This window comes from Mustela lutreola, chromosome 15 (genome assembly GCF_030435805.1).
Source record: "Mustela lutreola isolate mMusLut2 chromosome 15, mMusLut2.pri, whole genome shotgun sequence".
In the NCBI taxonomy this organism is placed as follows: Eukaryota; Metazoa; Chordata; class Mammalia; order Carnivora; family Mustelidae; genus Mustela; species Mustela lutreola.
This window is the reverse complement of record NC_081304.1, coordinates 26,233,533-26,259,792: the sequence shown is the minus strand read 5'-3', so window position 1 is coordinate 26,259,792 and position 26,260 is coordinate 26,233,533. Positions and strand designations below refer to the sequence as shown.

The 26,260-nt window shown below is 47.4% G+C and overlaps 3 protein-coding genes across 10 annotated transcripts in view; 1 reads left to right on the top strand and 2 right to left on the bottom strand.

Annotated features, from left to right (window-relative positions):
* Positions 1–5,243, top strand: part of MBTD1 (mbt domain containing 1) — a 70,042-nt gene extending 64,799 nt beyond the window's left edge. For all 7 annotated transcript variants that reach the window (XM_059150505.1, XM_059150502.1, XM_059150504.1 and 4 more), the window contains one exon: positions 2,001–5,243. In XM_059150505.1, coding sequence (XP_059006488.1) covers positions 2,001–2,119 — 119 coding nt within the window. In that variant the 3' untranslated portion in view covers positions 2,120–5,243. The remainder of the gene's footprint in view (positions 1–2,000) is intronic.
* Positions 5,244–9,519: 4,276 nt separating this feature from the next.
* On the bottom strand, positions 9,520–14,085 carry NME2 (NME/NM23 nucleoside diphosphate kinase 2). Its single transcript, XM_059150545.1, has 5 exons — positions 13,930–14,085; positions 13,523–13,651; positions 12,642–12,743; positions 11,719–11,831; positions 9,520–9,776 (listed from the first exon to the last, which is right to left on the bottom strand). The coding sequence occupies exons 2-5, from the start codon at positions 13,646–13,648 to the stop codon at positions 9,659–9,661; spliced, it is 459 nt and encodes a 152-aa protein (XP_059006528.1). The 5' UTR covers positions 13,649–13,651; positions 13,930–14,085; the 3' UTR covers positions 9,520–9,658.
* A 3,439-nt stretch (positions 14,086–17,524) lies between these two features.
* On the bottom strand, positions 17,525–25,351 carry NME1 (NME/NM23 nucleoside diphosphate kinase 1). 2 transcript variants are annotated; one of them, XM_059150547.1, is made up of 5 exons: positions 25,210–25,351; positions 22,987–23,130; positions 19,782–19,883; positions 18,663–18,775; positions 17,525–17,835 (listed from the first exon to the last, which is right to left on the bottom strand). In XM_059150547.1, the coding sequence occupies exons 2-5, from the start codon at positions 23,110–23,112 to the stop codon at positions 17,718–17,720; spliced, it is 459 nt and encodes a 152-aa protein (XP_059006530.1). In that variant the 5' UTR covers positions 23,113–23,130; positions 25,210–25,351; the 3' UTR covers positions 17,525–17,717. The 2 variants fall into 2 exon arrangements, with proteins under 2 accessions (XP_059006530.1, XP_059006529.1); XM_059150546.1 differs by having other exon boundaries at positions 22,987–23,116; positions 25,210–25,348.
* Positions 25,352–26,260: the final 909 nt, after the last annotated feature.

Genomic DNA, 26,260 nt, shown 5'->3' with positions numbered 1-26,260 from the left:
CTTTCCAATCACAATGGAAAGATCCACAGTGGAAGAAACAAGAAGTCTGCACTTTTTTTTTTTTTTTTTTTTTTTTTTTTTTTTTTTTTTTTTTTAAAGATTTTATTTATTTATTTGACACAGAGAGAGATCACAAGTAGGCAGAGAGGCAGGCAGAGAGAGAGGAGGAAGCAGGCTCCCCAGCAAGCAGAGAGCCTGATGCGGGGCTCGATCCCAGGACCCCGGAATCATGACCTGAGCCGAAGGCAGAGGCTTTAACCCACTGAGCCACCCAGGCGCCCCATGAAGTCTGCACTTTTTATTTGGAGCTTGTGCCTGCAGGCGGCAGACGGGTGCTCTCAGGGAGCATGAGCTCACCAGCACGAGCAGGGGCCACATGCAGTGCATCCACATCTGTGCCACATCTGTGGCAGGCACCGTGGCAGAGGGAGGCTCGGGCTGCCCAGCTACAGAGCACAGCAGCCAAAGAGTTCCCACCGATCGCAGCCCCTGGAGATGGCTGGCCTCCCTGTGCCAAGTCTGCCTGCTTTCCCAGGTCTTAGGTGAAACCTCTTGTCTCAGAGCAGTCAGTCCAATTCAAAAGAACCATGGGACACAGGCCAGGGAGCAGGAAGGACACGGTTTGTGACCTCTGATGGAACACATCTGTGTGCTGAAGAAATTGGAAAAGGAAACTAGCCCTGCTCACCACGGGATTAGATTCCAATCAGCGTCACTGTTACCATGCTGGATCACCTATCCTTTCAATTATTTGGAATTTGACCAGTCAGTTTTGGTTAAACAGTAACATTTTTAAGAAACCTGGACACGTCTCTGAGAGGTTGGTAGTTAGATAATTTTTTATTTAAAAAGTAGGGACGTAGATAGGAAAATCTCAGAATTAAACAGCCTGAAGTTTTTGCCCAAGGCTACTGCTGGGCCCCCCAAAGAAGAAATTTCTCTTTCTCATCATCTTTGCCCTCCCTCCTGTCCCTAAGGATTCTGACTAACTAGCATGACTTCAGTGGCTGCAAAGAAATCTAAGCCCCACTGAAAATATTAGAAACTGAGAAACTGGAGAAGGAAAAAAAACGAAGGAAACTAGAAAATAGTTGTCCACAGAAGACCCCCTGATATATGACCTGTTTATAAATTGAGGACTGCCTATACTGTTGGGTTTGTGCTCAGTGGGTAAAACATGCTATTCTTAATCTCAGGGTCAAGAGTTCAAGCCCCCATGGGGTGTGGAACCTACTTAAAATTTGGGGAAAAAAGGGAAAAAGGAGGTCCTCAGATAAGGACTCCGGCAGTACTGCCATCAGGTGATGCCATTGGCAGTGTTCACTGTTCTGCACCAGTGATTTTCTCATTGCCAATGTCAGACAAGTTTCGTTTTGCCTAAAATGATTACTCAATTTTTCCAGTGATTTTAGTTTTAATACAAGTGATCTAATATCAGTTATCATTTGTTTTTATAAATATGTAAATTACATATATACATAATACCCATCTTATAGATGATAGAAATCTTTGTTTTATTTATAAGTACTATTTTAATATTATCAAATTTATATCTTTTTTTCTGCAGGGAGTCTTTTTAGTAAAGGTACTCCTTGGAAATAATAAGACTGCATTGAAGTCCTATTTATTGGGTTGTTACTCATTTTAAATATTATAATTCAGAATAATGTGAGAAATATATCATTGTTGTATAGACCTTGACATAAAAGTGAATACTGCACTGTAAGAGAAATTCTAATTGTTCTTGCCAAATTAGTGCCATGATCTTGACCATTTCATTGAAGATGTCTGTCGTGCAGTATCTTACAGTTCCTTTATGGAACTTTCCTTAACTGCTGATATACTTTGAAAATTGAAATGAATTAAATGTTCCTACTTTGGGGGGTTAATTTTTAGAGCTATCGAAGACATGTAAAGTTAGTGGAACCTGAAGACTGAAAGTAATCTGCATTTTCTAGAAAGGCTTAATAACATCGCATACGTTTATCCCTTTCATGCAGTGACTACATTGCAGCTGAAGGAGGAGTTGATAGACGGAGAGGATTATAATTTCCTCCAAGGAGCATCTGATCAGGAAAGCAATGGCTCTGCCAACTTCTACATCAAACAAGAGCCCTGAGAGGACTCCAAAACTGAGGGCGGGAGGGGAAGAATTTTACACAGGACTGATTTATAATCCCTCAAGCTGTACAGCGGGACTATTCTACTGGGACATTTTGCTAAACATAGAAAATTTCAGTTCCAGATTTTTCAGGTGGGTGGGGAAACTATTTTAGTCGTGGGGGGAAATTTTTCAATTTATAAAGATGGACAATTTTTGTGTTGTATTTGAAGCTTTTGAAAGAATTTTGTAATATTTTCCAAGTTTGGATTTATGTGCATTGTTAACAACTGAAATTCTAACTTTTTGGTAAGATTAAAGTTTAGGTAGCAGGATTGAAGGAAATGATTTAAGAAGGATATAGTTGTAAATGCAAATGAACTGTCATTACAAATGAACCTTTTTTGGTACCTGTTGGGAAATTTTTGGGATTTTAGAAGTTAGGCCAGTCACATCTCCAGCTTCCTTTGCTGCAGAAATATGCAACTGAGCCCCCCTCTCGTGGAGGGTTCATCACCACATAGATCATGGAAGGGGAATTAAATCCGCTTGGTGGCATTTTGTTGTAGCCCATTTTAAATGTTTGTACAGAAATGTTTTTCATTCTGTGAAAATTTATTTGGAGTTCTATATGAAACTGGAAGAACTCTGATACTTTTATATGTTCTCTTTTAATTAAAAAATGATTAAAATTATCCTAACACTAAAGTGTTAAACTGGAATGGTTGACCAGATGAACAGGATCTCAGTGTACACGTTGAGGGGTTGGGGAAAGTATAATATTGTCCTTCGTTCATTTTCTTTTCCTTACTAAAGACACCCCACAAGAGGGATTCTGATCAGTTCTCTGCCATTTCCCTCCTTCTGTTAGATAATATAACCACACCCCAAAACAGATGTTCTTCTGTATAACCAGTAGAATCAAATCAAAAGTTGTTTAAAGCCAAAAATCAGTTTAGAATTCAAAATCATTCCAGCTCTGCTTTTAACTATCCTGGCTTTGTTTAAAAAAAAAAAAAAAAAAAAACTAATTTGAAAGAGAATTTAATTTTCTTAAAATTCCATATATATATAGGTATATATATATATATTATATATATAATATATATATATATAATGAGTTGTCTTTTAATTGTATTCAAAATTAATTTTAACAGTAATAACTGATTTGGACCATTTCAAACATTCCCTACTTTAAAATTCACATGGCTTCCTTTAAAAAACAAAAGGATACAAGGGTAAATTGGTGAAAGGTTTGCTCTCTGCATTTTTCTAACTTTCTGAGTTGTGACTGAATGAGAGAGCTCTAGCGTTTACCAGTGAGGTTCATAAACTAAACTCTCAGGAATTAATTGCATCTGTTCTAGAAGTGCTTCTGGGTCTTAGCCTGGCCTCTTCAGAGTGGTAACATTGACCATCTCCTCTGGAATATAGGTAGGGCTAATTAGAAATTAATCAAAATGATTAACCTCTAAAGTCCTTCAGCCTATGGAATGCTTTAAAAAAAAAAATGGTAATGGAAAGCCCCAGGAGACCATTTTAGGTAAGATTTTTGTTTGAATTTTAAAATGCATAGAACATTAAAAACCAGCAGTTTATTTTCTAAAATATTGCTCTACTTTTGGGAATAATAGCATTGGTAATACGCACAGGTTTACCTCATTCTATGCAAGAGGGGTTAATAACATAAGGTTTTGTAGTTGCTACTGGAAGTAAAATTTGTTACTTTATAGTGTAAGAATGTATGGAATCGCATGTCAACATTTCTTAATACTGACTCTTTAGGGGCATAAATGCAGATCATATCAACGCCAAGTTGATTCTCATGTGTCAAATATATGTGAATTCAGCTGTTAAATTACTGGATATTTATCTTAAACAACCTTACTGAGAGGGACCTACTGTAAATGTGACATCCTCACACTTCCCAAATCTTTAACTTTTAAGAATCTTCCCATAAACGTAAAGCCTAGAAGAAGACTTCCACAGCAGGGCTTAACCATGGTCTTCATTCTCAGGCTCTGGTTCCGTGACAGGAGCTGCAGGGCGTGCCTGGCCATACCTGGGGCTTAGGGGCCCTGTGGGGAACTGGGGAAAATCAGGAGGGATTTGATTTGGAGCCTGGTAATTAGTTCTGTGCGCAATGCTCATTTGTTAGCCAGGTCTTAGAAGCTTCCAGTCATACAGCAAAACCAGGCTCTGAGTGTCTTTGAATGTCCCACCTGTTCGTGAAATGTTTCTTGTCTTGATCCCATGATCAACAGTTAAAGGTTGGCAAGGACTTCCTGTGGTCTCAACACAGTCTGAAGCCCTCCTCGTTGTTCAGGCTCTAACTCCTGCTGCTGATAAACAGAAAACAAGTTAGTGCAGAGGAGAGTGATGTCTTAGCCATAACTCCAGTCGTATGACCCAATAGCCCCATTCTCTTTTACGGTTCAAAATGTACTGCTGACCTTGGGTTTGTTTTCATTTTTCTCCTCTTAGAATTATTTGGGGATTTTTGGTAGTTTAAACTCTTTAACCTTTTCCTTGCTGTGTATGAGGAAAGCTACAGCTGTTATCAACTTCTTATTCTACGGATACTAACACGGGTTTTCAGTGTTTGTTTGTTTTTATTATATTAATTTTGCGTGATGTGAATACCCTCTCCCATCAATACTTGTATTATGGTGCTATATATTTGGTAATGATCCTTTACTATTGGGAAGGGATTTTAAAAATACTGTGATGAAACTGGGTTGCTTCCTTTGATTTTCATATTTTAAATAAAGCCACAGTCATTTATACAAAAGAAAAGCATCTGTCCCTGGGCAAATCTTTTGAGGACAGAGGTCAAAGTAAACTGCATAAGGTTTTTACATCATTTCTGTATGTATTTGATATATAGATCAATATCTGTACAAATTTAATCTTTTATTTTCTTGGTAACTTGTGATCACTGAGGAAGTATTTGAGACTTTCTCATGAAGTGTATATAATGGCGTGAAAAATTCCTTCGGAGAAACTTATGTTCCTTTCATTTTTACCAAACTGCAAATTTTCAGCATGGATGTGAAAAGCATTAAAATTATAACTTTGTGTACAAGATGAAAATAATTCACTAAATTGCCCTTTTTTACACAAAATAAAACGTTAAAGTTAAGTTGTATTGGAGCAATTCTTTAATACACTTTGGTCTTTGAGGGGTTTCCTTTTTTCTTCAAGATACTGAGTGGCCTTCTACAGGCGAGCCAGGTGCCTTCCTTCCTCACAGAACCTGTGACCCGATGAGGGGAAAGCAGGCACATTTACTCCCGGCTGGCAGGGGAGGAACAGTATGTGGGGAGCTGTGTGGACATGGCTGCGTTTGAGCCAGGATTGCACAAAGGTACATGGCCAAGCCATGACACGGCAGAGGGGGTGCGGACTGCTGGTGGGGGGAGTCCATCACTGTAGCTTGAACATGGGGGCAGAGGGTTGGTGTGCTTGCTGGGGAACTTTTTTTTTTTAAACTCTATTAACCTCAACAGCAGACAAAATTCATAGGATGTAAATAAGTGACCCCAGCTGGCTCTGGCGGTTTCCATGAGGAAGAAATGCAAGACACCCTCCTTTACCAACAACTAAGTCATTAGTAAATTATCCAACTTTACTAAAAAATAAAGCAGTTTGTAGATAATTTTACGGATGTTAAGATAACAGATGGGGGCGCCTGGGTGGCTCAGTGGGTTAAGCCGATGCCTTCGGCTCAGGTCGTGATCTCAGAGTCCTGGGATCCAGTCCCCCATGGGGCTCTCTCCTCAGCAGGGAGCCTGCTTCCCTCTCTCTCTCTGCCTGCCTCTCTGTCTACTTGTGATCTCTCTCTGTCAAATAAATAAATAAAATTTTTAAAAAAAAGAGAGATAACAGATGGATTGGGACTTCCGGGGTTAATTCCATCATCACACTTCAGAAAAATTTAACACACTGCAAGAAAAAAGTAGATCCTAATTTCTGCCCTGCTTTCTCCCTTAAATGGCTTCCACAGTTGCCTAGTATGTTGGAATTCCCAGCTTGGCTCTCATTTACAGTCCCATGAGCTTTGAGATACACATACTATTCTTGAAACCATTACATGCCCATTGGGAAAACTAGGTTCCTGGTATGCTTTATGCCGAACATACGCTCAAGAGAACCAAGTGTTGGGCGCCTGGGTGGCTCAGTGGGTTAAAGCCTCTGCCTTCAGCTCAGGTCATGATCTCAGGGTCCTGGGATCGAGTCCCGCATCGGGCTCTCTGCTCAGCAGGGAGCCTGCTTCCTCCTCTCTCTCTCTGCCTGCATCTCTGCCTACTGCGATCTCTGTCTGTCAAATAAATAAATAAAATCTTTAAAAAAAAAAAAAAAAAAAGAGAACCAAGTGTTTCCCCGAAACTAACTTTACCCTTGTGGTGTTATCCAGCCTTGTGAGATCCAGGGACAACAGTAAAGGATTTCTTGCAGACTGTTACTGAGGCCAGTGCGTTTAATATGCGTTCCTAAAAAAAAGTCTGGAACGCATAAAAGGTTCTGAAGGAGGTGTCTGCTCTCACACACTTAGCTGGGTGATAGGATGAGGTCCAAAATCCAAACTTACTCCAGAGGCAGTAACTTTAATCTCACCACAGTCCACCCTTTCTCGCTCAGTAATTGTTCCAAAGTTCATACCATTCCTCTCAATTTGCCCACACCAAGTTAGATTTCAGTTACCCTCCAAACTCAAAATTTTCACTAAAGGTAAAGGTAGTGAGGGACAGTGACCAAGAGCGTGGGGTCCGAAGCCAGCCGCTTTCACTGAAACCATCCTTGTTGATTCTGTAACTTGACTCCCATTTCCTCAGCTGTAAAATGGGGCTACTAGGCCCAATCTCCTAGGAGTTGTGAGGATTATAAATCATATGTGTAGCCTTAGAACAGCCTTGACACAGAGTAAGCCCATAACTGCTGTCCATCCAAGTATCTCAGCCCGTGAGTCACTGCAAGACTTCCAGACACATTAAAATACAGATCTGGGGATGTCTGAGTGGCTCAGGTGGTTAAGCATCTGCTTTCGGCTCAGGTCATGATCCCAGGGTGCTGGGATCGAATCCCACATCAGGCTCCTTGCTCAGCAGGGAGTCTTGCTGCTTCCTTTGCCTGCTGCTCTGCCTGCTTGTGTGCTCTCTCTCACAAATAGGTAAAATATTAAATAATTAATTTAATACAGATCCAGGGACACCTGGGTGGCACAGTCAGTTAAGTGTCTGCCTTCAGCTCAGGTCCCGCGATGGGACCCTGCATATGCTTAGCGGGGAATCTGCTTCTCTCTTTCCCTCTGCCCCTCCTCCCTGCTCCTCCCTCCCCCCCTCTCTCTCTTTCTCAAAGTCTTTTTTTAAAAAATGCAGAGGTACCTGGGTGGTTCAGTCAGTTGAGCGTTTGCCTTGGGCTCACAGGTCATGATCCCAGGGTCCTGGGATTGAGTCTCACGTCTGGCTCCCTGCTCTGCAGGAAGCCTTCCTCTCCCTCGGCCTCTGTCTGTTGCTCCCTCTACTTGTGCTGTGTGTCAAGTAAATAAATAAAATCTTTAAAAAGAAAAAAAAAAAAAATGCAGATCCGATGGGGCACCTGGGTGGCTCAGTCAGTTGAGTGTCCAACTCTTGGTTGTAGCTCAGGTCGTGATCTTGGGGGTCCTGGGATCAAGCCCCAAGACCAGCTTAGCAGGAAGTCAGCTTGAGAGTCTGACTTCAGACTTTCAAGCTGAAGAGAGTCAGCTTCTCTCTGAAGCCCCTCCTCCCCCACTCATTCTCTCTTTCTCTAAAATAATTTTTTTTTTCTAAAATAATTTTTAAAATGCAGATCCGGGGATGCCTGGGTGGCTCAGTCGGTTAAGCGTCTGCCTTCCACTCAGGTCATGATCCCAGCATCCTGGGATCGAGTCCCACATCGGGCTCCTTGCTCTGCAGGGAGCCTGCTTCTCCCTCTGCCTCTGCCTGCCTCTCTACCTGTCTGAACTCTATCTTTCTGACAAAGTCCTAAATAAAAATAAAAATAAAAAATAAAATAAAATGCAGATCCGTGAGCCTGCTCTATCCATAACTTTAATAATCAAACTACTTAATGTGGTAAAAGCATGTAGCATGTACAAATATATTAAATGTGAAGTTGAAAAATAATTTAGAAAATGTTAAAACTTGTGAACTGTTGACTTAAAGCTATAATCCTGACAGTTTTTGCACCAAACTGTCAATGTATTTTTGTCATTGTCTTGTCGTCTAACCCATATGCATAAAAAAAAGTAATATTGTGTCTTTTGAGTCTTTTATGTGCCACTAGCATATGAAGCTTTCTCCAGATACCTAGCAGAAAACAGCTATTCATAAACCCACATATTTCTATCATCTCCATTTTTTTTTTAAAAGGGCAGAGGCAGGGCACCTGGATGGCTCAGTGGGTTAAGCTGCTGCCTTCGGCTCAGGTCATGATCTCAGGGTCCTGGGATAGAGTCCTGAATCGGGCTCTCTGCTCAGTGGGGAGCCTGCTTCCCTCTCTCTCTGCCTGCCTCTCTGCCTACTTGTGATCTTTGTCAAATAAATAAATAAAATCTTTTAAAAAAATAAAATAAAAGGGCAGAGGCAAAGGGAGAGAGAATCTCAAGCAAGCTCCATGCCCAGTCCAGAGTCCAACCCGGGGCTCGATCTCACAACCCTGAGACCGTGCCCTAAGCTGAAATCAAGAGTCAGACACTTAAAACCAATTGAGCCAGGTAGCCTATAAAACTCAAATTTTTAAACCAGACTCCAGTCTGATAAACCTGATAGTAATCATTTATCCTAAGGGGTACTATTTGGTGTTACCATACAACTGTGCCATCCAGGGAAACTAACCTTAAAAGCAGGCAGTAAGAACCTTGTAGCCACTCAGTGCATGTAGCCCAGAAAACAGGTATAAGTATCTCACCTCAGGGAAGAGTAAGAAGTAGGGCAGGAGTGCAAGGCACACCTTACCTGGGGCCAGGCACTACATTTGTTCTTTCTCTTAAACCTGCAGTGCAGCAGTGATTCTCATGTTACAGATGTCATTAGCCTTCTACTTCCTCATAACTTGCCCAGTGATCAGTCAACAAAGATGTAAATCTGGACAACTTGACTACTCTGTGTTCACCTGGGATTCAACAAATTCACTGTACAAAAATACGCATTTCTACATCCTCTAAGGTGGCCGGGATATTTTCATTATTTCCTTTTTAGTTTGGACACACGGTCAGTGCCACGCCTGTCCTCTTCAGCCTCTCTACTCTACCTCCCAGAGTCTAGCACTTTGCTGAGAAGGGTCAGATCATTCTTCCACAGCAAGCAGCAAGCATTATCGTTCTGGATAATGCTATGAAAGCCAAGGAACCAAGTCATCTCTTCTAGGGTAATATCAAGTAAGCAGAGGAAGTTGCACCCGTTTCCAAAGGCTTTATTGGTAAGTAGGTTTTAGAAAAGAAAGATTGATTCTATTATTTCCAAGTCACTGGAATGAAGAGCTGTGTCCAGGGACACATCAAGTGGGGCCAAAGGGGACTGAGGCTTTGTCCGCCTTTTATTCATAGATCCAGTCAAAAGCACAAGACTTGTAATCCACCAACTCTTCAGGCTTGAACCAGAGGCTGATTTCTTTCTCCGCACTTTTCACTGAATCACTGCCATGAATGATGTTCCTAAGAAAAACAATTACTAGTTACCACATTTTTATTTTTTTTTAAAGTAGGCTCCACACCCAGCATGGAGCCCAACATGGACTTGAAATCACAACCCTGGGATCAAGACCTGAGCTAAGGTCAAGAGTCAAGATGTTTTGGGGCGCCTGGCTGGCTCAGTGGGTTAAAGCCTCTGCCTTCGGCTCAGGTCATGATCCCAAGGTCCTGGGATCAAGCCCCGCATCCGGCTCTCTTTTCAGCAAGGAGCCTGCTTCCCTTCCTCTCTCTCTGCCTGCCTCTCTGCCTACTTGTGATCTCTGTCTGTCAAATAAAAAAAAAAAGTCAAGACGTTTCATTGACTGAGCCACCCAGGCACCCCAGGTTACCACATTTTATTTTTATTTTTTATTAAGATTTTATTTATTTGACAGACAGAGATCACAAGCAGGCAGAGACGCAGGCAGAGAGAGAGAGAGAGGAGGAAGCAGGCTTCCCGCTGAGCAGAGAGCCCGATGCGGGACTCGATCCCAGGCTCCTGGGATCATGACCTGAGCCGAAGACAGAGGCTTTAACCCACTGAGCCACCCAGGCGCCCCGAGGTTACCACATTTTAAAGTGCCAAAATCTGTTTATGGCTAAGGCAAAGGATGGTCACTACAGACCTTTTTGGCCAAATTGCTATTTGAATTATCGCCAAAGTATTTCCTCTTAAAAGCAATATTAGGTTGGGGAGGGTTGGGTGGCTCAGTCAGTTGAGCATCTGACTCTTGATTTCGGCTTGGGTCATGATCTCAGGGTCGTTGAGATCGAGCCCCGTGACGGGAGTTGGGCAGTCAGCAGAGTCAGCTTGGGATTCTCTCTCTCCCTCTGCCCCTCCCCCACTCGCTCCCCAAACCCCTGTACACATGCTATCTCTTAAAATAAGTAAATAGATAAAATTATAGGGACGCCTGGGTGGCTCAGTTGGTTAAGCAGCTGCCTTCGGCTCGGGTCATGATCCCAGGGTCCTGGGATCGAGTCCCGCATCAGGCTCCTTGCTTGGTGGGGAGCCTGCTTCTCCCTCTGCCTCTGCCTGCCATTCTGTCTGCCTGTGCTCGCTTGCTCTCACTCTCTCTCTGATAAATTAAAATCTTTAAAAAAAAAATAGATAAAATTATATATGTATTCGATCAAAAGTATGCCCTGGCTCAACTTTATTATACTCCCAAATTTCCAAAACAGGGCTTGTACCCCAAGACTGCTCTGCCACAAAACATTCCTTCTTGAATTTTGAAACACAGGGATAACCAGACCAATAACCAAACTAGACAGAATCAAGGGCCATTTTTGCTGCGTTTTCTTGCAACACTCATTTGCAAAGCCCAGCCCAAACATTCACGCTCCCTGAAATCCCTTTATTCCATTTGGATCTTAAAATTCTGTACCAAGTGTTTGTACAAATTTTTTTTAAAGATTTTATTTATTTATTTATTTGACAGAGATCACAAGTAGGCAGACCAGCAGGCAGAGAAAGGGGGAAGAAGGCTCCCCACTGAGCAGAGAGCCCAATGCGGGGCTCGATCCCAAGACCTTAAGATCATAACCTGAGCCGAAGGCAAAGGCTTAACCCACTGAGCCACCCAGGTGCCCCATGTTTGCACAAATTTTATACAGTGAGGAAACCAAAAAGTTAAGTGGCCCACCCACGGCCACTGCACCACTAGGAGCAGGGCTGAGGCCCTTCCCACTCTCCTCGCCTTCTGCTGTGTCCCACGGGACCTACCGCACGCAGATCCCTTGTGCAAGGCCTTAGGTAAAATTTTAGGTAGCCTAGGGAAGTAACTATGGAAGAAACTTCCACCAGTGATCGCCACCAACTAATTTTAGAAGTCCCAATGTTCCTAAATCTGGGATACACCAATCATGCTTCATACCCCCATTGAAGTGTCTTTGAGAAAAAGTCATCCGCGCCCCTAGGGCTTACCTCCCAACTTGAATGCAGAAGTCCCCACGAATGGTGCCTGGCTTAGAATCCGCTGGGTTGGTCTCCCCAAGCATCATCCGCCCCGTCTTCACCACATTCAGTCCCTCCCAGACCTGGGAACAGTCGGAAAGAGGAACGGCATCAGATCTGTCACTTGGGACCCGTCGGTACAAACCTTCACACCCCCCCCTCAGGGCTCGCTTCCGGCAGACCCATCCATGACCCATTAAGCAGCTCCCCCCCAGCACTAGACAGCAGAGGCCTGTAGTGATGCTCCGGGCTCCATGCCCAGTATACTACTCCCATACAGAGAACCCCGCTACCCAACCTGGGGACTTCCCACCCGAGAGGAAGATGAACAGGACGGAAGAACTTCAGGCAGCCACCAGCAGGAGAACAAACAGTGATGAAGGGGTAGAGGCCAGTGATCGGGCTGAGAGAGTCAGGGGACATTAGTACAGGACATGGTGAGGATTCCCACGGAAGCCTAGGTGCAGTCCAGGGAGAACAGGAAGAACCAAGAGCCGTCCTCTGAGAATCGAGGCCCGACTTCAGTGCCTCCCTCCTGAACTTTCTACTCCTCTTCATTCCCAGCTGGACATGAATGCCAGAGGAGGAAAGAGACTGCTCCATTTCTACCACGGGGCCATAGAGAACTTTTTCTCCCATCCAAGTACTAACCAGGCCCGACCCTGCTTAGCTTCCGAGATCAGACGAGATCGGGCGCGTTCAGGGTGGTATGGCCGTAGACTAGAGAACTTTTTCTAAGGTCTGATTCTGCTTCTCCCAGCTGTTCTGTTCACTGAGTAACTCCAGCAGGCTCCATTTGTAAAACAAGGAATTTGGAGTGGCTGGGGAAGATGACCGGCTCTGTACCAGCCCTTGTTCCCAGCCCCCCAGTCCAGGCCCCCACAAGCACTTGCCATGGCCACAACCGGCCCGGAGTTCATGTACTTCACCAGCCCTGGGAAGAAGGGACGGTCCTTCAGGTCAATGTAGTGCTGCTTCAGGAGCTCCTGAGAGGCCTGGCATGCAACAGGGGGTCGCCGTTAGGAAGTACGCTAGAAAGGCTGAAGTACAACTGTCCCATCCAAAGAAGCCCCCATCCCCAAGACAGGTTCGCCAAGTCCTGTACCATATGTTAGTTCACATTCATAAGGTGTATATCGAAATCCCACCCAAACCTCGACACTGATACTTCTGTAGCCGAAACACTGGTGTGATCATGAAGACAGCCTCAAAATGTCCATGCTGTTAGGGGGGATATTATCATCCTAAGAAGCACGTGGTTTGAGAATCTGGATGTGGAGTGTTAAGCTTTGGCTGACTTTGAGGAAGATGCGTCTGAGAGAGATCATGTCAACTCTTCTGGCCCATTTCTAGCTCCTTTTGCAACATTTCACACGCTGAGAATGTTTTCCTCATCCCTGATGGGCTTGGTTAAGATTTCAATACCTCTCAAAGGTCCAGATTTGTGGCCCACATGTAAAGTGTGGAAGTAGCGGGCTCTGCCCTAAACCGGAGGGAGCTCCGTCTGCCCGCACCGTGGGCACGTGTGGCCCGTGTGGCCCGTGTGGCCCGCGTGGCCGGGCCGGGAGACAGTTTCCTCTGCTCCCCGCGGGCCCTGCTCCCCCGGCCGTCATGTCACCTCCGCTTAACCTTGCGAGGGCGCCTGTGCCCGCTGGCCCCAGCGCCGCGATCGCTGCGGGGGCCGCGAGGGGGAGGAGGGGAGGTCCTCCGGGTGCGGGAGGCGGCGGTGGGAAGCCGGCGGAGGAGCGGGGTATGGGGGGGGGGGGCGCGTTACCTGCAGGAACTTCATGGCCACGAGGCGGAACCCCTTCTGCTCGAAGCGCTTGATGATCTCGCCCACCAGGCCGCGCTGCACGCCGTCCGGCTTGATGGCGATGAACGTGCGCTCCTGGTGGGCCATGGCCTGCGGGCGACAGGTCGGCTCAGGGCCCGCGGCCTCGGGGACACAGGACCCCGGACGCCCTCCCCCGGCCCGCGCCTTTCCCCCCGCCCCCAACCCCGCGGGCGCTCCGGCCCCTCCGTCCGCTCCTCGGGAACACGAGCCCGCCGGCCGCCGCCCCGCGGAAGGGGACCCGGCGCAGGGCCCGGGGGAGGCCGAGGGGGTAGAGGCGAGCGCGTCCGCTGGGGGCGGGGGAGGGGTCCCCGGGGGGGCGGCGAGGAAAAGCGCCCCCAGCGCCTTACCGGTTAGCAGGCTGCGCGGCGGGGCGGGAGACGAGACGTGGAGCGAGCAGCGGGGCCGGGAGCTGATCGGGAGGAGGGACGCGCGACGGCCACACCCCGGACGCCCCGCCGCCCAACCCGCGAGGCCGACGCGGCCCGAGACCGCTGTCCACGCCCCAGGCAGGCGAGGAGGAGAGGGGGCTCGGGAGCAGGAAGTGGCTTCCTCTCCCGGTTGGGGGTGGGGTGTCCTGCAGGGGTAGTGTCGAGAGGGGGCGCTGCCCGGCGGCGGGAACTCAGCCCGGACTCCGCAGTCGCTCCCGCCACACGCGCGCAGGCCCGCGCGCACACACTTATACTCCCTGTGCGGTGAGCTGCCCCAGCCCGAGACACATCCTGACACGGTTCTAGATGGTCTCCCAGCAATCAGACCTGGCGCGTCCGCACAGCTCCCCAGCCCCGGGCCGTGCTCGGCTTCGGTGCGGAGGCAGCGAGTCCCTCCTTACCGCCGGCGCGGACAGCAGTCCAGCCATGCTTGTCCCTGAGATGGTCCCAGGCCTCGTGCCTGTCCCTGCTCGGGACCGTGAGCTGACGGTGGGCCCCGCGGGCCTCTCCCGACTGCTGGCAGTGACCACCCTGATAACCAGTACCCTCCAGGTAGAGAGACTTCAGCTACCTCCATTTTGACCTCAAACCCTCCAGGTGACTAAATTCTTCCTAGTTTATCACTTAACTCTGGGAGAAGCCCCTGCAGGCAAAGGATTCCCTGATGGGAACCGATACTACCCCCGCAAGCAGCAGGGAGAACTCTGCAGGACCAACCCCAAGACACTGAGGGACTTGACCTTCAGGTACAGGTACACACTGACCTTTGTCCGTTTCCATATGGAAACGTGGAAGTATTTTCAGCACTTTGGAGACAGTCTGAGAGAGATGTTGGTCTAGTCTTTCCAGTGTCAGCCTCCCAGAAATAAATTCTCTTCTTGTTCTGCCTCAACTGGTCTACCTTTGGGTTTTGTTAGTGCCGAGTGTGGAAACTGGTCTGTTTGCCCCACCACCTCCACCCCCAGCCAACTTGCAAACCTGGCCTCGGCTGCAAGGGACCAATCCAGCCCTCTGTGACACCTTTTTGCCTTCCCACACTGCTAGGTGCAAAGCATTAAAACGCAATTCTCCTTCTGGAGAAGAGACAGCCAATGTTCCCTTTGGCTTCAAGGTAGAACCCTGATTTGGGCTTCCTTTTCAGAGTTATCCAATGTCAACTGTGGGACAGGGTCTGGGAATTTCACTGGAGATTTCTCTGGAGAGCTGTTTGCCCCGTTGGTCCAGTCACTCTAGCTCCGGCAGAATGGTCCATGGCAGCCTTCTGCCTTTCACATTCCCTGCCCTTCCTGAAAAGACAGCCCTTAAATGGGCAAGGTGTGACCCCGCCGCCTCACTGCACACACAGTCATTCCCCAAAGGTGTGAGTACTTTCCCCCAACAGGGAAACAGAAATGCATCTAGTTCTCAGCTGCCTGAAAGGAAAGTAGCCCCCCACACCACCCACACCACTGTCCTCCCCGCCACCCCTTAGAGGAAATCCTTTCACAATGTAACTGTCCCTTAGAACCTCAGAATAATATACTGCTTAAAATACAACTAATGAGGAATTGTACTGGTCACGCAAGCATGCTTAAAGATGACCTTGAGAAAAATATGTACTAGCAGCGGGCCTCTGGTGGAGAGGATGATACACGTCCCTGAAGCCGTCCCTGAAGCCGAGCAGCCGGGGATGCCCGTCTCTCTCAGGGCAGACCACCACCTGCTTCCCTGCCTGCGTCCCTTTATTGTAGCCTCCCCTGCCTCAGAGAAAGCCTCTGCGCTTGCTCAATAAATTCCATGCTGCTGGACCAGACACACCTCTCCTCTTCTCGTTGACCTGTAAGACTTGTGATCAACATATGACTCACATTCCTTCTTGTTTACCTACAAGACCTATGGCTAATTATAACCACCTTCTCCTTTGTTGGTCATCTTGTATCTGATAAACGGGGGACGGAGTTGTTCCGGGTGACAGCCCTTCCCGCTGTCGTCCCGGCTCCCCCTCTCTTACAGCTGCCTTGTTTGTGCCTCATTCTTCTCCCACGCACCGTCAGGAAGCGTGTACATCTGTCAACTCTCACTGCACCCTTCAAGTAATCTTACGATTTGGTCAGGTGCACCCCAGTGAAGGTGGAGAAACACAGCAGCCCCCAACCCAGTTCCTCTCAGCTCCCCTGCCTCTACCAAAGCCAGGTGAACAGGGAAAATAGCAGGAAAGAAACCTTGAAGTTTGTAGCAAAAGTAATTGTCCCCAAGATGTATTCTTAGCTTCCCCCTTCTCATAGGGGAGCTCTGAAGTATTCTCTAGCCACCAGGTGCCCAGATAAAAACATTTTCCACATTCTCTTGCAGCAGGAGACTCGCACGTGAAGTTCTGGCCAATGAGATGGGAGGGGGAATGAAGGTGGTAGATTCACGGTGACGCCCTTCAAAGAAAGGAACAATCCACTTTCCTTACCAACCTGCCATTAGGCACGCATAGGGGACAAGGCATGGTTAGAATCAGCCTCTGGGGGCACCTGGGTGGCTCAGTGGGTTAAGCGGCTGCCTTCGGCTCAGGTCATGATCTCAGGGTCCTGGGATCGAGTCCCGCATGGGGCTCGCTGCTCAGCAGGGAGCCTGCTTCCTCCTCTCTCTCTGCCTGCCTCTCTGCCTACTTGTGATCTCTCTCTGTCAAATAAATAAATAAATAATCTTAAAAAAAAAAAAAAAAAAAAACAGAATCAGCCTCGGGACAACCTCAAGGATCAGAACCTCACTGCCATCCCCACCCCTACTTAGTCACTTGGACTTCTTGCAGTTTTACTGAGGTATAACTGACAAAACATGTTCTGTATTTAAGGTAACCTGTTTTAATTTACATATACTGTGCAATGATCACAATTAAGCTATGGAACGTTAACAATTCACATCGTTACCATGTTCATTTGTGTGTGTGTGTGAGCACATTTAAGATCTATCCTCTTTGCAAATTTCAAGTACACAACACAGCATTGTGAGCAACAGACCCAGGGCTGTACGTTAGATTTCTAGTTTAGATTTTTAAATAAAGAGAAGGAAATTTCCATCTTGCCTCTATTAAAGCAACCAAATCAGCGCCCTAACAAATCAAAGCTACTCACAAGATTTCACCTGCTTTTTCTGACATTTTTCCAGGGCCAGGCCCCACTATCCAGCTTTTCTGCTTTGGGAGTAGTTACAACTTCTCACACTCCCCCATCTGCTGAGGCCGAGAGCTTCTCAAGAGCAGGAAGGATATCTCTTATTTCCAGGGAATCCTCTGCCCCCAGTACAATCTTGGCAACTAGCAGATCTTCCTAGATGACTATGGACTGGCTCGGTACCAAGAGCGGATGGGATACAGGAGTAAAAGGAAGGATGGGCAAAGAGAAAAAGAGAGAGAGAAAGAGATCTCAGGACAACAAAAATAATTTACATAGTATTTACACTCTGTCCTGTCGGGTTACCCAGCATAAATGGGAAAGAAAAAAGAATACAAAGCAATAGGGCATTACAAAGTAACCAACTCGATGAATCCGATGTTGGGATGAAATATTTTAATTAGACAGCAGCACATAATACTGTACAGTGAGCACACCCAGCTCCAGGAGATGCCCTCCAGGTTAGAAGGAAGGTCTCCAAATTACGTGAATTTGTGAGAGCCTGGCCCCCTGCTCAGGGGAGGGAGAGGGAACGGAATGAACAAAGCATGGAGGTCTGCTCTCCGGTCACTCGTAGATCCAGCTCTGAGCACAGCTCTTGTAATCCACTAGCTCTTCAGGCTGGAACCACAAGCCAATCTCCTTCTCCGCACTCTCCACAGAGTCGCTGCCGTGGATAATGTTCCTGGATGGGGGAGAGAGAAGGCCCCGTTACCGAGACCCAAAGGATTCAACAGCCTGGAAGCCCCCCGGCTCCCAGTGCCAGAAAGCTGACAGCCCCCTGCCGCAGAAAAAGCCAGAGCCCCCTGCACCTGAGTCCACAGTAAAAGAAAAAGCCTACAGCCATGGTTCAGGTGGGGGTGAAGAATGCCCTCCCTGTGTTCCAGTCCTCAGAGCAACACCAACGTGAGCAAAGAGGGGACTCCGGCCAGCATTCGGTGCTGTAACCGGTTCTATACCCTCCGAAGCCAGGCACAACCACATGGATGCTGACGGTTGAGGGCAGAGAACTCACCAAACCAAACACCAAATTCAGAGAGAAAGAAACAAAAGAACTGATTTTAAATTGATCTGCTTATGGTATCATGTCCATCCCAGCCTCAGGAACCCAATTTTTTTTTAAAGATCTTTTTTTCTTTTCTTTTTTTTTTAAATTTGACAGACAGAGATCACAAGCAGGCAGAGAGGCAGGCAGAAGAGAGAGGGAAGCAGGCTCCCCGCTGAGCAGAGAGCCCGATTCGGGGCTCGATCCCAGGACCCTGGGATCATGACCCAAGCTGAAGGCAGAGGCTTTAACCCACTGAGCCACCCAGGTTCCCCTCTTTTCTTTTTCTTTTTTTTTTTTTTTTAAGTAATCTCTATACCCAAAGTAGGGCTGGGCTCGAACTTACAACCCAAGATCTATAGTCACATGCTCTACCTCTAAAAACTGAGCCAGCCAAGAGCCTGAGGAACCCAAATGCTTGTCATCTAATTCAGATTTTGGAAAAAGGCAAAAGCACCCACTCCCACCTGCCAACTTGGATGCAGAAATCCCCACGGATGGTCCCAGGCTTGGAGTCTGCAGGGTTGGTCTCCCCAAGCATCACTCGGCCCGTCTTCACCACATTCAGGCCCTCCCAGACCTGCAAGGATAAAAGAATATATGGTCAAGGAAGAAAACCCACCTCAGCAGAAAATCTGGAATCTATCAATTCAAAAAAAGCCCCTTTAACACTGAAGGAATAATTATGGAGCAGCTACTTGTTCCAGCACTGGGATACTAGTCTCCCTGCTCCCACTCCTGCTTTTCTACAATCCATTCCCAACAGAGCAGCCAGAGCAGCCTTTTAGAAATGCCTCGTTAGACATCCCCTAGCGTCCGTCCGGGAGCTCAGGAAGTGCATGGCCAGCACAGCCCTACCTGATCTGGCCCAGGCCCAGGCCTCTGAACTCTTGTTATCTGACCCTCTCTTTCACCTACCAGGCTCCAACTGCTCCAGCCTTCTTTCTGTACTTCAGAAAGTTCAGGCCCTTTGCACATGCTGTTTTCTTGTTGAGACTGTTCTTCAGCGTGATTTTGTATAAGTCTGGCTCTTTCTTCTCACTCCGATTTCAGCTCAAAAAGCATGCTCCTTAACCACCCAATCTAAAGTGGCTACTGCTGTCCCATCACCCTGTTTCATTTCTGTGCATATCACTAATCATTAGCATGTATATTTTTTTCTTCATTATGTGCCTTCAAGATGTGTAAGTGAGCAAAGCTATGAAAATAAGTACTTATTTGCCTCATTCATGGCTGTATTCCTGGCGTCTGGAAGAGAGCCTGGCACAATGATAACCAATACATACTTGGAGGAAAATTACTGCAGGAAGCAAGAGACAATTTCGTTGCCCTCCTGAAGTGTAGAATCAGGCCGACCTCTCCTGATTGCTCCCTGCTCTGAGTCGCTGTGGGTCCTCAGTTTAGCAAACAAATGCATCGTGCCTTTGGTGGGTCAGAGACCTAACTCACATCCTAACTGCCCAATCCTCCCAGCCCCCATCTCCTCTGTATCAGTGAGGACCTGACGTCAGAGGCAGGAATCACACGCCTCACACTCGGCTCCCAGTGGAGTCGTTCACATCGGTATCTCACCCATGCATACTCACCATGGCAACCACGGGCCCTGACTGCATGTACTTGACCAAGCCGGCAAAGAAGGGACGGTCCTTCAGGTCGATGTAGTGCTCCTTGAGAAGATCTTCAGAAGCCTGTTGTGCAGACAAAGAATGAGAAATGGCCCCCCAAGTCTTCTAAGAACTAACAATCTAGTTATTTCTCACTCACTGCTGTGAGCACTTGGGGTGCCTGGGTAGCTCAGTCATTAAGCATCTGCCTTGAGCTCAGGTCATGATCCCAGGGTCCTGGGATCAAGCCCTGCATCAGGGCTCAGCGGGGAGCCTGTTTTTCCCTCTCCCACTTCCCCTGTTAGTGTTCCCTCTCGCTGTGTCTCTCTCTGTCAAATAAATAAAAATCTTAAAAATAAATCAGTAAAATAAAATGTGAGCTCTTTGCTGATTCTGTTGTAATGCAATCCACTCCCACCAGTACCAGAGGCAAGTGATGCCAGAGAGACTCAAAGTGCTTCAGCTTTGTGCCAATTCCCCCCTATTGGCCTTGATTGATGGGAATAAAACCACAGAACTTTAGAATCAGATCCGGCCATGCCACTGTAGACAGTAAAACTAACAATACGATGAATTTCCATTCATTGAGAACAAGCCTCAACTCAAATGTCAGAGGGAAGTCGGGAGTGGTGGGATCTTGGCATTCGACAGGAAGCAAACTGAACCCAGCCATGTCCCAGGGAGGTGGCACGTTTACTCAGGAGAGGAAGGCCAGGGGCCAGGTGGGACAATTATGTGACCCCCACAAGTATTTCACAAACCACTCAAAAGTACATGACATCCAGCAATAAAGAAGTTTGCTGAAGAAGGACTTAGAAACTCTCCCTCTGCAAGGCTGGTGTGTGGGGACAAAACAAGTCAGCCAGAGAGCAAACCACCTGCTTGGCGATTCCAACTCCCTCAGCCAGGCTCTCTCAAGGCACACAGGTGTGATCAGGGTCTGACAAGGACCCTTCCTTCTTCCAGTTTGTACCCTGCGCACTGCACTCATACCCACAACTGCGGACAGCCACTGCCAGAAAGCACAGCCAGAGTGACCCCTCACTCTGCCTCCGGTTGGCCGTTCCTTGCCAGAGTAAAAGGACACAGCCAAGTGACCATGCCCCCTCAGCAGTTCACTCTTGGCCACGCCCCAGTCCCAACGGAAGACTGGTAGTGGTGGTCTCCCGACACATGCTCACTGGACCTGTCCTTCCTTCAACACTTTCAATTCTACTAATTGGTTCAAATTGTTTTGGGGGGAAGAGGGGGTTCTGGTTACCTTTACTGTTTTTTTAAGATTTTTTAACTTATTTAGAGAGAGAGAGAGAGAAAGAATAAGCAGGGGGGAGGGATAGAGGGAAAAGCAGACTCCCTGCTGAGCAAGGAGCCCAATGTGGGGCAGGACCCTGGGATCATGACCTGAGCTAAAGGCAGATGCTTAACCAACTAAGCCACCCAGGTGCCCCAGGGCTGGTTATCTTTAGTCTGCGGAACAGATTACAGGGTTTTTTTGGAGCGGGGACATCAAGTTTTCCCTCGCCTCCCTCCCCCATGTCAGATATAAACAACCTGGCAAACTCCTGGCAGCTGTCCCTCCTCCCATTCTTCCTCAAGCCCACAACCTTTTTATTTTTTTAATTTTTTTTTTTTAAGACTTTATTTATTTATTTGACAGACAGAGATCACAAGTAGGCAGAGAGGCAGGCAGAAAGAGAGGAAGAAGCAGGATCCCTGCTGAGCAGAGAGCCCGATTTGGGGCTCAATTTCAGGGATCATGCCCTGAGCCAAAGGCAGAGGCTTTAAGCCACCGAGCCACCCAGGCACCCCTATTTTTTTAATTTTTAAAAAATATTTTAGGGTCACCCCTAAATAGTACAGATAGTACAGAGTCTATCACGGGGCTCCATCCCATGACCCTGAGATCACCACCTGAGCTGAAACCAAGAGTCTGACGCTTAACCAACTGTGTCACCCAGGTGTCCCCTCCTTTTCACTTTTTGAACTACTGCCTTGCAGATAGGTGTCTTGCAAGAGTTTCTGCTCTCTGCTGCTTTCTGGCAGGCCTCCCAAGGGCAAAACCACAGCTTTCCCCCCAACATGCCCTGATGGTGACTACTAGACATTAGACACTAGGTGGACAGTAAATAAGGATGGAAAGATCTCCTTGCTGAGGATCACCTGGCTCAGCAAGGAGGGTGCAGGAGCGGGGGAGAAGTTCTCTGAAATTTGCTCAGGAAGCTCAAGACCAGGAGCTCAAACACACCCACCAGGGCTCTGAGTCAGAAAGCACAGTGCTCTCCTGAAAACAGTATCGCAACTGTATGTGAACTAACTAAAATTTAAATAAAAATTTGAAGGGGGGGCGCCTGGGTGGCTCAGTGGGTTAAAGCCTCTGCCTTCGGCTCAGGTCATGATCCCAGGGTCCTGGGATCAGGCCCCACATCAGGCTCTCTGCTAGGCAGGGAGTCTGTTTCCCCCTCTCACTCTGCCTGCCTCTCTGCCTACTTGTGATCTGTCTGTCAAATAAATAAATAAAATCTTTAAAAAAAAAAAATTTGAAGGGAAAAAAAAAAAGAAAAAAGGAGCATGTGGCTAGCTCAGTCAATGGACCATGTGACTCCCGATCTCCTGGCTGAGTTTGAGCCCCACACTGGGTGTGGCGATTACTTAAAAATAAAAATCTTAAGGGCACCTGGGTGGCTCAGTGGATTAAGCCTCTGCCTTCAGCTCAGGTCATGATCCCAGAGTCCTGGGATTGAGCCCCGCATCAGGCTCCCTGATCGTCAGGAAGCTTGCTTCCCCCTCTCCCTCTGCTGCTCCTCACTGCTTGTGCTCTCTCTCTGTCTCTGTCAAATAAATAAATAAATTCTTTAAAAAAAAATTAAATTAAATAGAAAAATAAAAATCTTAAAAAAAGAAAAAGAAAAAAAAAAGAAAGAAATCACAGTGCTGCAATAATATGCGGAACTCTGCATTGCTAAGGGAAAAGGGAGGCTATTTCTCAAAGTCCCAGTAGCTTGGTTTGTTGTAGGATTCCTACTGGGCACCAAGGAGTTTCCAGGTTTCTGGACTTATGTGCTGTGGAGAAAGCTTAAAAAAAAAAAAAAAAAAAACAAAACAGGGAAGGGGAAAAACAGGGAGGCTAACGTACAATCATCCTCTGACCTCCAAAAGAACAGAAATATGAGGAATGAAGCCCACTTACCTGAATTAATTTCATAGCAACGAGGCGGAATCCCTTTTGCTCAAAACGCTTGATGATTTCTCCCACGAGGCTGCGCTGGACCCCATCAGGCTTGATGGCAATGAAGGTGCGTTCACAGTTGGCCATGGTCCTGAGGGTAGACAGCTGGGAGGATGAAACAGCACTGACCATCCTGCCTACACCATCATCCTTCTCAAGCAGATTACCCCATAAAGCTGGTTTAAATCTGTCGTGCCGACTCCAAGTCTCCCTGGTAAGAACCCAGTTCCTAGTGTGTTCAGCATACTGTGCTACTCTGAAGGCACATTTTAAAGAAAAAGGTATAAACAACGTTCCTACAATGGTAGTTGTGTTTGCCAATAAGAATAGTGTGCTATAGGGGCGACTGGGGGGGTGGCTCATCGGTCCAGTGTCTAACTCTTGATTTCAGCTCAGGTTATGTCTCAGGGTCAGGGATCAAGCCCTGCAATGGGTTCCGCGCTCAGGACAGATCTGCTTCAGATTCTTTATCCCTCCTCCTCTGCCCCTCCCTGCTCAGGCGTGCCAGCTCTGTCTCCCTAAAATACATAAAAAAACCCTGAAAAAAAAGAAAGAAAAAAAAAGGAATAGTGCGCTATTGCACAGTATGAATGTGTTCGCCACAAGAAGCAGCACTGAAAAAGCTCTGGACTAGCACATGTGTAAAAAATGTTCCTAAGGAGAAAAAAAAAATTTCCCTAAGCAAAAAACAAACAAACAAAAAACAAAGCAAAAACAAAAAACCAGGGACTATTAATTCTATCCCATTTGACTTAAAAGCTACTATTAAACATCTATTTTGTACTCAATACTGTGGCAGAACTAAGGGAGGAGACATAAAAAAAAAAAAAAGACACCTTCTGAATTATCCAGAGAATGGAAACTACAGCGATAAAGCGGTAGTCGGGTGCCAGGCAGAATGAAACAGTTTGACCCACTGCCACAGTCATAGTATTAGAAATGGAAGAGGTTTGAGAGATGATTTCGTTATAATCCCCTTAATTTTACAACCAAACAAATCTAGAGCACCAGAATGAAGTCCAAAAAATCCCAATTTCCCAAACCGATACAGTTTATGCTACATCATAAGACATAATGAATATTCAGGCTGATAAAAGGGGAATGATGGGAGAACTAGAGACGTTGGTAATATCTGAGATGGGACATCAGGCAGGAAAGAGGCCCAGACCCTGCCTTTTTTTTTTTCTAAGATTTTATTTTTTATGTATTTGACAGAGATCACAAGTAGGCAGAGAGGCAGGCAGAGGGGGGTGGGGGGGAAAACAGTCTCCCTGCTGAGCAGAGAGCCCAATGCGGAGCTCGATCCCTGGACCCTGGGATCATGACCTGAGCGGAAAGCAGAGGCTTTAACCCACTGAGCCCCCCAGGCGCCCCCAGACCCTACCTTTTACAGAGAAGATTGGGCTCATGACCTGCTGTGATTCCACAAGATGGGAAAGGAGGAGGCCCCTGACCTTGAAAGACAATCCCTAATGAGGATAGCTACACCACCTCCCGGCTCTATCTTCCTCTACTTCAGTTAATCTCTTCTTATAGCACCTTAATATATTTTAATTTGTTCGTGTTGCTGTCTCCTCACTGGCCTGCGGCCTGTATACGGGGCTGGTTTGTGCCTGTGTCTCTCTCCCTGGTACCCAGTCACATGGCCTGGCAGTCGACACGAGCAAGGAAAATGTCTTACTTAAGTCGTAATCGCCCCGCCCCTCCAAGAAAAAGGGACAAAACCCAAGGACTGGCAGGAACTGCCAATGCAAGCTCGAGGCCAGCATGGATTCGGGCTACCGAGCCACAGATCGGCTCTCTACCCATACCTTGGACCCCTAGAAATGTCCTCCACACCCACTGAGACCCACGCGCACACAACTCATTCATTCATTCATTCATTCAGGAAGAACTCGCGGAGCCCCAACTCCGAGCCCAGCGCTGCACGCGACACAGACAAATAAGGCACAACCCGGGTGGTCGCGGCCCGACGGGAAAGTCAGCCACGGACAAAGGCAAGTCCACGTGGCGTGGGACGTGCGCTGACAGGTCTGCCCCTGCCCACCCGCGCTGCCCTGCCTTAACCTCCCATCCCATCCCTCTGGCCACGTCTCAGGGCCGAATTCATGCGACCCCATCGCCTTCCTCCCTCCCCCGATCCCAGGATCCCTCCTCCTTCTCAAGACCCCATACCCCTCTCACCCCTCCAGCGGCTCCGGCGGCAACTCCTTCTAGGGACGCCGGCACCGGAAACACGCCCCAGCCCCACGTAGTTCCTGGCACCCACAGGCGCGGAACGCTTCTTTCCGGATCGGCTGCCGGGGAGCTCGTTTTTGCAGAACACCACTCGACCACGCTTCCTCTCGGGCGTCGGATGTCATTCTAGAGAGCAACATTCCGAAGTTTAACTTCCGGCACTGCTTTTTCTTGCTCTTCCGGCACGCCGCCCTTCCTCGCCTCCCCACCCCCCAGATTCTCTGACTCACTTCCTCCGCTCTCGAGTCAGTCGGCTTCCCGAGAGGGGGCGCTCCCACTTTGCGCCAAGTCCGAACGGGCACGTGACCTAGAAGTGGGTCTTTCTCACTTTTCCATGTGCTGCTTCTCCCCAGCCCATCAAGCACTGCATTATTGAGTACCTACTGTGTGCGGGACACTGTTCCAGGGCCCGAGGTGATGGCAGGAAACTAGGAGGCTTTGGTGGGGTTGGGAATGAGGACAAAGAATAAAGAAGCAAACTGATACGTAATACACTGCATTATTTTAGTGCCCTTAAGAAAAAGCAAGGTAGGGGCGCCTGGGTGGCTCAGGGGGTGAAAGCCTCTGCCTTCGGCTCAGGTCATGATCCCAGGGTCCTGGGATCGAGTCCCGCATCGGACTCTCTGCTCTGCGGGAAGCCTGCTTCCTCCTCTCTCTGCCTGCCTCTCTGCCTACTTGTGATCTCTGTAAGTCAAATAAATAAAATCTTTAAAAAAAAAAAAAAAAAGAATGAAAAGAAAAAAGAAAAAGCAGGGCAAGGGAGAAAAACGGAAGGAGTAAACAATTTTCACCAAAAGGTTAGTTGGGAAAAGGCTCTCTGAGGAAGCGACAGTGGAACAGGAGGTCTGGTGTTCATCTGACCGCGGAATATTATTACGGTGGACGGCCAGTGGGAGAGATTGCCGTCGGAGAGCGGCCGGGTTACGTGGTCGTGCCACTGGAAGGTTTTGAACAGGGAATGACCTTATATGATACACATTAAAAAAAAAAAAAAAAA

Bases quoted from the DNA above. Each gene is read 5' to 3' on its own strand.
- NME2 (XM_059150545.1), bottom strand. From the start codon at position 13,648: ATGGCCCACCAGGAGCGCACGTTCATCGCCATCAAGCCGGACGGCGTG. The intron at 12,744-13,522 runs GTAACGCGCCCC...GTTGCATGCCAG, and splicing joins TGGCCATGAAGTTCCTGCAG to GCCTCTCAGGAGCTCCTGAA. The intron at 11,832-12,641 runs GCAAGTGCTTGT...GACTGTTCCCAG, and splicing joins CCGGGCCGGTTGTGGCCATG to GTCTGGGAGGGACTGAATGT.
- NME1 (XM_059150547.1), bottom strand. From the start codon at position 23,112: ATGGCCAACTGTGAACGCACCTTCATTGCCATCAAGCCTGATGGGGTC. The intron at 19,884-22,986 runs GTAAGTGGGCTT...TCTGCACAACAG, and splicing joins TTGCTATGAAATTAATTCAG to GCTTCTGAAGATCTTCTCAA. The intron at 18,776-19,781 runs GTGAGTATGCAT...TTATCCTTGCAG, and splicing joins CAGGGCCCGTGGTTGCCATG to GTCTGGGAGGGCCTGAATGT.